This window comes from Cheilinus undulatus, linkage group 23 (genome assembly GCF_018320785.1).
Source record: "Cheilinus undulatus linkage group 23, ASM1832078v1, whole genome shotgun sequence".
Classification (NCBI taxonomy): domain Eukaryota; kingdom Metazoa; phylum Chordata; class Actinopteri; order Labriformes; family Labridae; genus Cheilinus; species Cheilinus undulatus.
Genome location: NC_054887.1, coordinates 26272485 through 26283832, shown reverse-complemented (window position 1 = coordinate 26283832; position 11348 = coordinate 26272485). Strand labels below are relative to the sequence as shown.

Sequence of the window (11348 nt, the reverse complement as noted above, 5' to 3'; positions counted from 1 at the left end):
TACATTGCTGTGACGCTATAGGACTGTGGGTTTTGTTGTATATTTGGCTGGCATTGTGAATAAATTAAGTGTTCTTCAAGAGAGCCCGATGTCTAATGAACTTCTGTCTTCTACAGAGGCATCGTTTCGTAGCTTGTGGTAAGTCTACCTTGGATATTTCTAAAAGTATACCTGATAATCAAAACTAAATTGAGAAAATTAATTCTCTCTTTGCGCTGGTGCTAAGCTAAATCTTTCGGACTAGCTAGTATGCTTTAAATTCTCAAAAGACAATAGTATTATTCTGTGAAATGCATAACTGTTTTTAGAACCAAAAGTGTGAATTTCTGCCACCTCATCAAGCTTTTTCTTATTTATTTGGGCCATTTTTATTTCAGTGCATGCTAGCTTTAAGTAACTTTAGCTAGCTAGCAAGTTATGAATTTGTTAGCTTTTAAGTTTGTGTCATTGTGGTGTTCATGAAATACATCCCACCTAAATTAATTTAAAAAATGGTACATTTCGTTCTCAGTTTGGATCAACTTTGGAAGAATTGATGTGGTGTAGCAAACTTTGACATCGCCCTACCGTGCCCTCTCTTAAATACAGACCTACTCTCAGTTTTATTCATTAGTTTTCAGTGTTAATATTCAGAGTTCAGCCTGCAGAGCTGTTGACTCCAGGCCTCTTTGGATTCTGGACAGATTTACACTTCCCACAGTCCATCCTGACTCCACCTCTTCGCCTGAGAGGCCAGATCCTCCAGTTTGAGTTTCTACTCAGGCAATCCCATGATTCTCCCTGACAGCTGAAGCGTCAACCCCTTGACACTGACGGGAATTTATGGTCCAGTTCAGGATGCACAGTAGCCCCAGGGAGCAAATGAACAGCAGGGACACGACTCCAGCCTCCTCAAGAAGTCTTCCTTCACCGAGCCTTCAACTCAGTTATTAATGCTAATTATACTCTTTAGAAAAGCTTCAGTGCAATATATGTGATTACAAAGCCATTTGAAGAACAGATTATCCAATATTGGTACCATATGTGGCTCATTTATCATCATTTGTCATTTTCCCCTTTGCAGCGTGAGTATTTCTTTACTAGAAAATTAAAAGTGTCAGTAACAAGAAATGCAACAGTGGTTTTGTTTTGGCTTTTAGGGTGACTGCAGGTTTCAGAATCCATCATACCTGGCAGAATGCACTCAGAGAACAACACCTTTCATCACACAATTCTCTTTTGTACATATTTCTAGAGATATGACAACAGACTCATCCTATATAAGAATACAACAAAGGAAACCAACAATATATGATGCAGTGCATAGTTGATTAAATGCTACTATCAACTAGATTTATACACATTCAGTACTCTAAGGTTTTAATGTATGTGATTGTACAGTATGTGTGGTTTAACTGCACTAAAAGCTGCACCATTTTCTTTAGACATTACCTTACCTCACATCTCCATGTAAACAGGAGTCATTCCCCAGTCTCATACATAAAATAGTGCTGATTCAGCTCCTCCAACCAGCTCATGAAAATTCACACATTTGATGCCCTGAACCATAGAAGAAAGTTGAATTCCATCAAGAGAAATTCCAAGCATGAACACTGAACACCATGGCCCATGCTTTTACACTGCAGGAATTACAAACGTGACTGACTGAGCCTCTAAGGCAGCTGTGATGGGTTAGTTATACAAGGCGCATGACTTCAACTCACTGCTGTTTAAGTCAAAATATAGCAGATTAGTGTTGAAATGACATGATTTCATACCCAGCATTTATCATTTATACACAACCTGAGCTACCACCGTGCTGAGGCTAGAACAACTTCACGTTTCCACATACATTAAGTAGCCTATCCTCATGTTGTATTTAAATACATGTACTTTAATGTTGTATCATATCATAACATTTGTTTCATACATTGTATTGTATTGTTGCCGGGAAACCAGAGCAGTTGGCAGCAAGAAAGATGCACTCTTGAGCTATATCTTGGTATTATAGTGTTATTTCACAATTACGTGGACAACAAATGTTGAAACCCATGACAACAAACAAGATGGATAATCCAGGACACCTCTGAGAGAAAGAACGGGAAATTTCTATCAAGAAAAATGCAAAAAAGACAAAAAAGGAGACCTCAGTTTCAACTACAACTCCTGGCTAGCTTTAAAGCTAACAACTGCTAATACTGCTATGGAACCCTGCCTGTTTAACAGGAGATGACTGAATGCTACATTTTGAAGTAGCATGGCAGCGGTGTGTACTGACACAGCTGACCAGTGCTCCATCACTAGCAGCAAAACAAAGCCCCACACTCATACCAGACCTGACATTCTGTGTATAAGAGACTGATTCTTTGACTACTGCAAGCATCTTTCCCAATGGAGATTATCTGAAGAACAGGACTGAAAGGAGGAGGATGTGGAGGCAGCACGACACCTACAGCCAGGTGGGGAGGAGACAGAGAAGGTGTTGTGCGAGAAGGAGGAAGTGGGGAAAATGAGCCTGGCTGCAGGCTAGGCTAAGAGCGGCCCTGATCAACAGGAGATGGGACATGGGGCTGCGGAATACTGACCACTGCTTGGACGACTGTGTTTGCTGCTACAGAGGAGACTGCCAAACAAAATTTCATTGTATTTTTACTATGCAATGAGAATAGTATGTCTGTCTTTCCGTCCATACTTAAATGTGGTCTGTTGAAATGAAGGCAGAATTAAATGAAATAAGAGATGACCTTGACCACTGGTCCCATTTCTGTGATCTCTGCTGATACAAAGTGGAGTAGAATCGATCCAACATGTTTGTGTCTTTGGTTCTTAATAGAAGTGTCTTTAAGGGGTTTATTTTACGTACAGAGGTTCAGGCTTCTATGCCAAAGGGAAATTTTATATTATCACACATCAAAAACTCTTACCTGGAAATACTACCAGCAGGTTGACATAAATTTGATGTTTTCCGCTCTTAATAAAATGCCATACAGCATGACTTGCTTGTTGTGAAAATGTCACGTTACAGTCAAGTGTATTGATTCCATGTTTACTGCTAATAGTATTTCTGACACCCTGAGAAGTGATGTAAAGCACCCGTGACTCTCAGCCCTCCACAACATCGTAACCGAAACCTTGAGTGGTGAGGGGGGGAACATCCGCAGGGTAAAAGTAAAACACCCAGTCACACAAAAATAGGAATCCCTCTCATCTCTCCTGTGAAGAACATGAACCTTTCAAGGTTGGGGGAAAAATGCCTCTGGTTATATATCACCTCCTCACCGGCTTTAATCTCCTTTATGAATCCGAGATGAATGTGCCACATTTCTATTTATAACCTCCTGGACATGTGTTTCTCTGAGCTGTTTTGACTCTGCACATTCCAGCCGATCTATGTTGGGATTTCTAACAGGTTACAATTGGACATGCCATTCCTGCAGGCTAAAGCACAACACGTCTGAAGTAAATGGACAGGACTGTACAGTCTTGGATGTTATCTATATAGAGTCCACTACATTTGATTGAAAATTTAACCTATAAAATTTAGCATGTGTTTTTGCTTTACAAGTACGTTAAAAGCATGAATAGGACACATTTTGGACTGCCAGATTGTACAATGCCATGAAGAAGTATTTGCCCCCCTTCTGGTTCCTGATTTTTTTGCATATTTATCACACTTAAATGTTTCGGATCATCAAACCAATTTTAATATCTCACAAAGATAACCCAAGTAAATACAAAATGCAGTTTCTAAATAATGATTTTATTTATTTAGGGGGAAAAATCCAAATCTATCTGGCCCTATGTGAAAAAGTAATTACTCCCCTTGTTGAGTCATGACTTAACTGTGATTAACCACAGTTCTTTGACAGCTGAGTTCAATTTCACTGGCCACACCCAGACCTGATTACTGCCAGATTAATTGAATCAAGAAATCACTTAAACAGAAGCTGTCAGACAAAGTGATGTAGGCTACAAGACCTTAAAAAGAAACACATCGTGCCAGAATCCAAGGAAATTAAATAAACTAGATCAAAATTGCGATTTCAGCTGAAATTGCATGGGGATGCTGAGAGCTGAATTGTGGAAGAACTGCTGAAAACAGCAAAAAAATAGCATAAAACGGCATAAAAGTAGCTGAAAATGGCATTCAATAGCTCACAAAAGGATAAAAATAGCTGAAAGGAGTCTAAAAAATGGCTGAAAATAGCCTTACAGTAGCTGAAAATAGCGTAAAAATAGCTGATTTTGGCCTAAAAGTAGCTGAAAATTGCATTCAATGGCGGAAAAGCATAGAAATAGCTGAAAATAGCATGAAAATAGTTATATTTTAATAATTATAAAGGTTAGAAATAAGAAAAGTCATAGCAGTCTACTTACGAAGGAACTGAATTTTTAAAAGTTTGATTGGTGTCGATACAACAAAGTATGAAGGAGGAGATAGCCAGAAGAAGAATAAAACAAAATGGCCGACGCAAATACTAGAGGAACAAAAGTGATTGAAATCTGATTGGAAAAGGTTACAAAGCCATTTCCAAGACTTTGGGACTCCAGCAAATCACAATCAGAGCCATTATCCACAAATGGAGAAAACTGGGAACAGTGGGGAACCTTCACAGGAGTGGTTGGCCAACCAAAATGACACCAAGAGTGCAAGCCATGAAGTCATATAAGAAAAATCTAAAATGACTTCAAATTGTGTATTTTACTTGGTATTGTAGAAACTTTTTTTTATGTTGTTGCTTTTATGATTATTAAGTTACTTTCACTTTTCTGGGGGGAAGTGAGTGAGTTTCTTTTTCTCTTTTAACTTTTTGTGAATTAGGGGTTGTTCTTGACTATGCTCATAAAACGCAAGGAATCTATGAGACAAACTGTGATGCTGAATGGCTGGAAAAGTTGACCTTTTGGTGCACGAGGCACAACCTTGCAAAAAAGCAGCTTTAATAGCTTTGGTAATTTGGATTATTTTGGCATATTTGTCATATTAAAGTACCACTATTACCACTAATAATCCATTGACCTTCAGGACTACCCAACAGCATGTCTTTCACTTTCCTTCCTCTGTAGGAAACATTTCTGTGTTGCCATTTTGTTCAACTGCAGATATTTAAAGCAGCTGTCATGAAACCCGAGGTGACATTTCAATAGCTTCTGCAGCTCTTCATGCATGCGTATATGTGTATGTACATTTCCTCCACAAAGTCAGACAGGTTGTAAAGAGCCGTTGAAGAAAAAAAAAAGATGGCGGATGCAGTGTGACAGCCCGAGTGTTGGATAGAGTTTCACATTCTATATATAATCCTGGTGACTTGTGTCCTGCTGCTCTGTTTAAATGCCACAGAGTCCCGCTGTCACAACAGAGCAAGGGACGCCACAATATGATGGACCTTTTTGAGACCAACACTTATCTTTTCAATGATTTGCGCTACTTGGAAGAAGGGGATCATGGACCACTGCAGCACCTGGACATGGCGGGGGTGTCCCCGCTTTACAATGGCAATGACAGCCCGCTGAATGAGGATACTATTCCGTCAGAAACCGGAGGGGAAAGCAGCGGGGAGGAGCACGTCCTTGCTCCCCCCGGTCTTCGAGCGCACTGTGAGGGCCAGTGCCTCATGTGGGCCTGTAAGATCTGCAAAAGGAAATCTGCGCCGACGGACAGACGCAAGGCGGCCACGCTGAGGGAGAGGAGGAGGCTGAAGAAGATCAACGAGGCCTTCGACGCTTTGAAGAGGAAGACGGTGGCCAACCCGAACCAGAGGCTACCAAAGGTGGAGATTTTACGCAGTGCTATCAGCTACATCGAGAGGCTGCAGGAGCTGCTGCAGACACTGGACGAGCAGGAGAAAATGCAGAACGGATCTTCACAAAACTTTGATGCCAAAGAACACAGTGTAAGCCGACACTGGACACCAAAACTCAGGAGGAGGCATCCACTAGTATGCCCATGATATTCCTTAAGAGTCTTGGAGTGTGCCTCTGGTATTTCTATGACTTTATGTTGACTAGAGATAGCTTTGATTACCCAGTATTATATTCCTGCTAGTGAATGTGGCTCTTTTAGTAACATTGTGCTTTTAAGATATTCTTGATGTGCCTCATTGGTTTCCTTTGTCATTCTTAAAGATCCTCCAAGACAAAGCATGTCTCAAATATTCTAGAAATGTTGTTCTGTGGGTAAAATGCTGCTTTGTTCTATCAGTAAATAACAAATGGAATGTAATATAATGGATATTATGTAATGTGTTATTTCAGGTGTCTGGTCACGATTACCACTGGAAAAAGGCCTCAGAGTCCTGGCCGACCTCTGCTGATCATTCCACTGCAGCCATGATGAACCAGAGAGAAGGTACAGCCATCAATCCAGCAAAAATGTCAATTCAGATGTCACACTTAACATTGTTAATGTAGAAGAACTGACAAAATATTCAACACTTTTTAATGGGTTTTAGCTGCTGGAAGGACATTGAAAAGAGCAAAGGTTTGAAGTCTAGGCAATCAATCGTCTAAGGATTTTATGATCTCATGCGTGATGGCTGATGTTTCTCAAAAGAGCCAATATTGGTTGTTACTGATGTTAAACTGATGTATCTGTTCATTCGTAACCCTAACCCTAACCACTTCCAAGCTAGCATAAGTGTTTGATTCAGTTGATCTTTAAATGCAGCCTCTGAAGGATGCAGCCCCTGAATTGGGGTACAGCTAAAATCGAACTACAACTACTGTTGCATTATAACAAGAAGCTGTGGAAAGTAATCCAAAAATTAGCTAGAAATATGCCTGCAGCTGTGTTTATCAAACCTCTGAGTGAGCTGTTCAGCTGGTGTGAAATGAATCTTGGGATATATATTCAGATTAAAAGGATGCAACAAAAAGATTCTTGGTTGGCTAGAAAATGGAGGATGCATTTGGAGGTGGTATATGAAGGAGACTTTGTAAGGAGACAGCCTTTGAGGAGCCATTGTAATACATGTGATCTATACATGCAGGCTCTGAAGGATGCAGCCCCTGAATTGGGACACAGCTAATGTCCAACTAAAATGAAATAACCACATTGCAAACAGTACAGACCAAGAAACATTTCATAAATAAAATAGAGAAAAGATTTAATCCAGGATTAAAATATGGATGGATCCATTTTAGAAGTAGTTATGGAAACAGTGGCTTGCTTTAGCTTTGCTGCTTTAGCTATTGCTAACATATCTACACTAGCAACATAATTCATGGTAATACATAAACAAATGTAGCCTGGTTAGCTTTGGCAATGTGATTTTAAGCAAACAGCTTAAGCTAATCTAGCTATGTAGATTATGTAGCTAAGCATCTTACATAGCTACTTTTTGAGCTTAGCTTTAGCCAAGTTAGCCATGTAACTATATTAGTTACTTGGCACAGTTATCTATAGTTAAGTTGATTTAAGCAAGGTGAGCTTTTGCAAACATAGCAAAAGCTAAATCTGCTATGCATATACTCTAGATGCATAGCTGCTTTGTAAGCATAGCCTTAACTACACTGGCAGTGTAGCTATGTTAGCTACATAGTTCAGTTATCTAGTAAGCTAAGTTACTTTAAGCAAGGTGAGCTCTAGGAAACAAAGCTGAAGATATCATTGCTATGCAGATAACTTAAATGCATAGCTGCTTTGTGAGCTTAGCTTGAACTACGTTAGCTACATAGCTATGTTAGTAATTTAGCCAAGTTATCTGTAGCTGAGTTACTTTGAGCAAGGTGAGCTTTTGCAAACATAGGAAAAGCTAACTCTACTATGCAGATACTGTAGATGCATAGCTGCTTTGTGAGCTTAACCTTAACTACATTAGCAACGTAGCTATGTTAGCTACATAGCTCAGTCATCTATAGCTAAGTAACTTTAAGCAGGGTGAGCTTGAGGAAACAAAGCTGAAGCTATCTTTGCTATGCAGATAACATAAATGCATAGCTTCTTTGTGAGCTTAGCTTCAACTACATTAGCTACATAGCTATGTTAGGAATTTAGCTCAGTTATCTATAATTAAGTTACTTTAAGCAAGGTGAGCTGTAGCAAACACAGCTTAAGCTAACTTTGCTATGCAGATAGTGTAACTACATAATTGCTACGTAGTTTGGTAAGCTCTTTAGCTCCATATCTTACACAGCTAAAGGAACTATGTAAGCTACATCGGCTGTGTTGGAATGTTTTCATGGTAGACAAGTTTTTTTCTCTGTAAGGAGACTGTTTCCTTGGCTTTATTAAAGGTTTTGTAATTAGATTTTGCAGGCTTTTTACCTTTAAGGTTTGGTTTAAACTCTTTTAACCCTTACCTTTACCCTTACTCTAAATTGAAGTTTAATCTGATTTTAATTCTTAAGTTTTTAGCGTGTTTTTCTGTTCCGAGATCTATGGTGTCTCAGATGAACAGTCTATGAAGGTGGCCATCAGAAATAAATGGGTTGCAGCCAGGCCTTATTAGACCATAAGAAACAGCAAACTGTGACTGTCTCTACAAAATGCCTTTTATGGAAGAACTTGTGCCACTATATTTTATAATCGATTCAACAAAAAGATTATTTCTATTTTAGCTCATAAACACAGTGTGCATTGACTTTACTCTTATAATCCCAACTTTAATGCCAAAATTGTATTTAGACTTCTTCTCATCATATTGTCTTTATTCCTAAACTGTATTTCCACATAATTCTTGAAATTTCAACATTTTCTCCAAGTGCACAGCATCTGTTTTTTTCCCTCACCCATGGCCCTAATCCTCATCCATATCCTTCTGGAATAAATAATATTGAAAATGTGAATTATATGAGTTGTGCTGATGTGCTTGTTGCCAGTCTTAAAAATGTCTAAAGAAACAAAAAGGTGTCTCACTTTTGAGATTAGTAGCTGGAACATAAAAGGAAAAATAGACACCGTGTAACTAAAGTAAATTGAAAGTCAAATTATTGTTTTTATTTCAGGAAACGGTGAATCTTCTGGATCGTCCAGCCTCCTCCGTCTGTCATCCATCGTGGACAGCATCAACAATGAGGAAAAAGCCAGTATCAACGAGGACGTCTCTGAAAACTAAACACTGATAGCGAATATATCGACTTAAATCTATTATTGTATTCTCCATTATTATCTGAAAAGTATTTCCGCTATTTTTAGCCATTCTGGTTTCTGTGTGTCTCTATTTGTACAGCAGGAACAACAAATTTGTACATATTTTATAAAAATGATGATGTTTAGATTTATTTATTTTATATCAGAAGCATACAAACTCTTTGAGAAAGCTGACATTGTATTTAAGTATTTGTACATAGCTGACCAAGGAAATAAATTGCTACTTTTGCAGTACAGTACAAGGCTGTGTTTGGGCTTCTTTAAGTCTACTCTGGTAGCTCGCCATCTAAAGAAACTCAGTAACAGATGAGAAACAGTCATTGACATTTATCAGTCTGGAAAGGGTTACAAAGCTCTTTCTAAGGCTTTGGGACTTCAGCAAACCAAGGTGAGAGCCATTATCCACAAATAGAGAAAACTTGGAATAGTAGTAAGCCTTCCCAAGTGTGGACAGCCTACCAAAATTACTCTACAGGAGTACAGGAGCACAGAAGAATCCAGAACATCCAATGACCTGCGGACCTCACTTGATGCAGTTAAGGTCAGAGTTCGTGATTCAACAGTGAGAAAGAGACTGGGCAACAATGGCACCAGTGGGAGAGTTCCATGGCCAAAACCACAACACAAACACTCGTCTCACGTTTGCCCCCCCAGAAAACCCATCATGCTGATGTTCTGTGGACTGGTGAGATAAAAGTTGAACTTTGTGGAAGGTTCCATTATCAAATTAGCTTACACAGCTAACATAGTTAATGTAGCTATGTAGGCCACATAGCTAACCTTAGCGTCAAAGCTTCGTTAGTATAGCTATCCATGAGCTATGTGAGCTTTGGCTATAGCTGCATTAGCTATGTATTTCTGTTATCTAAGAAGATTACAAAGCTAATGTAACTGTTGCTAATGTGGCTACCATTAGCTTTGTGGTTTAATATCATAGATATCCATGAGCTTTGTTAGCTTTGGCTTTTGCTAAGTTAGCTTTGTAGCGTTGTTATCTAAGCAGCTTACACAGCTATGTAAGCTACATAGATAATGTAGTTATGTAGCTTATGTTGCTAATGTTAGCTTCATAACTTCATTAGGATTGATATCCATGAATTTAAGAGCTTTAGCTATGTAGGCTTTGTAGCTCTGTTATCTAAGTAGCTTATGCTGCTAATGTAGCTACATAGCTAGGTAGCATATGTAGCGTGTATTTCCGTTTTGATCGATATGAGTCTCATTGTAACAGCCTAGAAGAGGGAGCATCCGAGAGCTACAGTCTGCACTCTAACCCCTGTCATTTACTTACTGGAGTAACATTTTAAAGAAATGATCTGCTTATAGACTCAGAGAATCAAATTTATTTACTGGATAATATGAGCATAATAAATTGAATTTTGGTTCAACTAGCCATATTTATGAAAAAAAGAGACAACAGGAGTGTTTCTGGGATCCCTCTAACCATATGGGTTTCATGTCCCATATTATATCAGATTTTCCGAAATAAAAAGTAAAAAAAAGTTAAAAAAAAAAAAAAAAAACACTACCAGTTTAAGTTTTATCATCATCCATGTCTGTAAGAAGTGTATTAAATCAGTTTGTACCACCCTGGTCCATTTCACTATCAGCCAGGCTGCCTGTCTTCGTTCCAAGCGCTGATCCCACAACAGAAACTCGAGTCCTCTCCAAACACAGCCAGCCTCCTCTCCTCTCATACGATGGGACATGGAAACTTTGGGCACTGGGCCTGAGTGCAAAGCCTGCTGGGATGATGAAGTTATGTGAGTCATCAGGTCCGAATTCATCATCGCCTGCTTCAGTAAAGTGTTTACAGGCGGCCCATTAAAACGAGTGATGTGACGCTGACGGTATGTAAATCCAGTGAGTCTTGTTTGTGGCGTATTGACATGAGAAGGGGGGGCGTTTGTTGATGATGTTGGCCTCCCTTAGATCATCGTGGGTGACGGAGCCGTGGGTGACCTCTGGGACTCTTTATCATTTCTCAGGCTGGCAAACACAACAAAACACTTTATGTGCCACAAGTTTCAGGTTTATCTGAATATAAAACACTGATGCAACATCCAGCAACAAAGAATTTCAAAGACATCAAGAACAGAAATATGTCTGCAGCTTTAGTGACGAAGGAAGGTAAGCTAAAAATAAAGCCCAGGACTTTTAGAACTGCAGTTTACTTCACTCAACCTTTTAATTTCATTTTTGTCAAAATTCTTGTCTTATTATAAGAAATATGGAAGCCCTAAGTGGACATGCATCTACTCATTTTTGGCTTTTATGC

The 11348-nt window shown here is 39.1% G+C and overlaps 1 protein-coding gene across 1 annotated transcript; it reads left to right on the top strand.

The window, feature by feature from the left end:
• Nucleotides 1-5331: 5331 nt before the first annotated feature.
• Nucleotides 5332-9294, top strand: myf6 (myogenic factor 6). Its single transcript, XM_041780925.1, has 3 exons — nucleotides 5332-5873; nucleotides 6235-6328; nucleotides 8926-9294. The coding sequence occupies exons 1-3, from the start codon at nucleotides 5358-5360 to the stop codon at nucleotides 9033-9035; spliced, it is 720 nt and encodes a 239-aa protein (XP_041636859.1). The 5' UTR covers nucleotides 5332-5357; the 3' UTR covers nucleotides 9036-9294.
• The last annotated feature ends 2054 nt before the right edge of the window (nucleotides 9295-11348 follow it).

Bases quoted from the DNA above. Each gene is read 5' to 3' on its own strand.
- myf6 (XM_041780925.1), top strand. From the start codon at position 5,358: ATGATGGACCTTTTTGAGACCAACACTTATCTTTTCAATGATTTGCGC. The intron at 5,874-6,234 runs GTAAGCCGACAC...GTGTTATTTCAG, and splicing joins TTGATGCCAAAGAACACAGT to GTGTCTGGTCACGATTACCA. The intron at 6,329-8,925 runs GTACAGCCATCA...TTTTTATTTCAG, and splicing joins CATGATGAACCAGAGAGAAG to GAAACGGTGAATCTTCTGGA.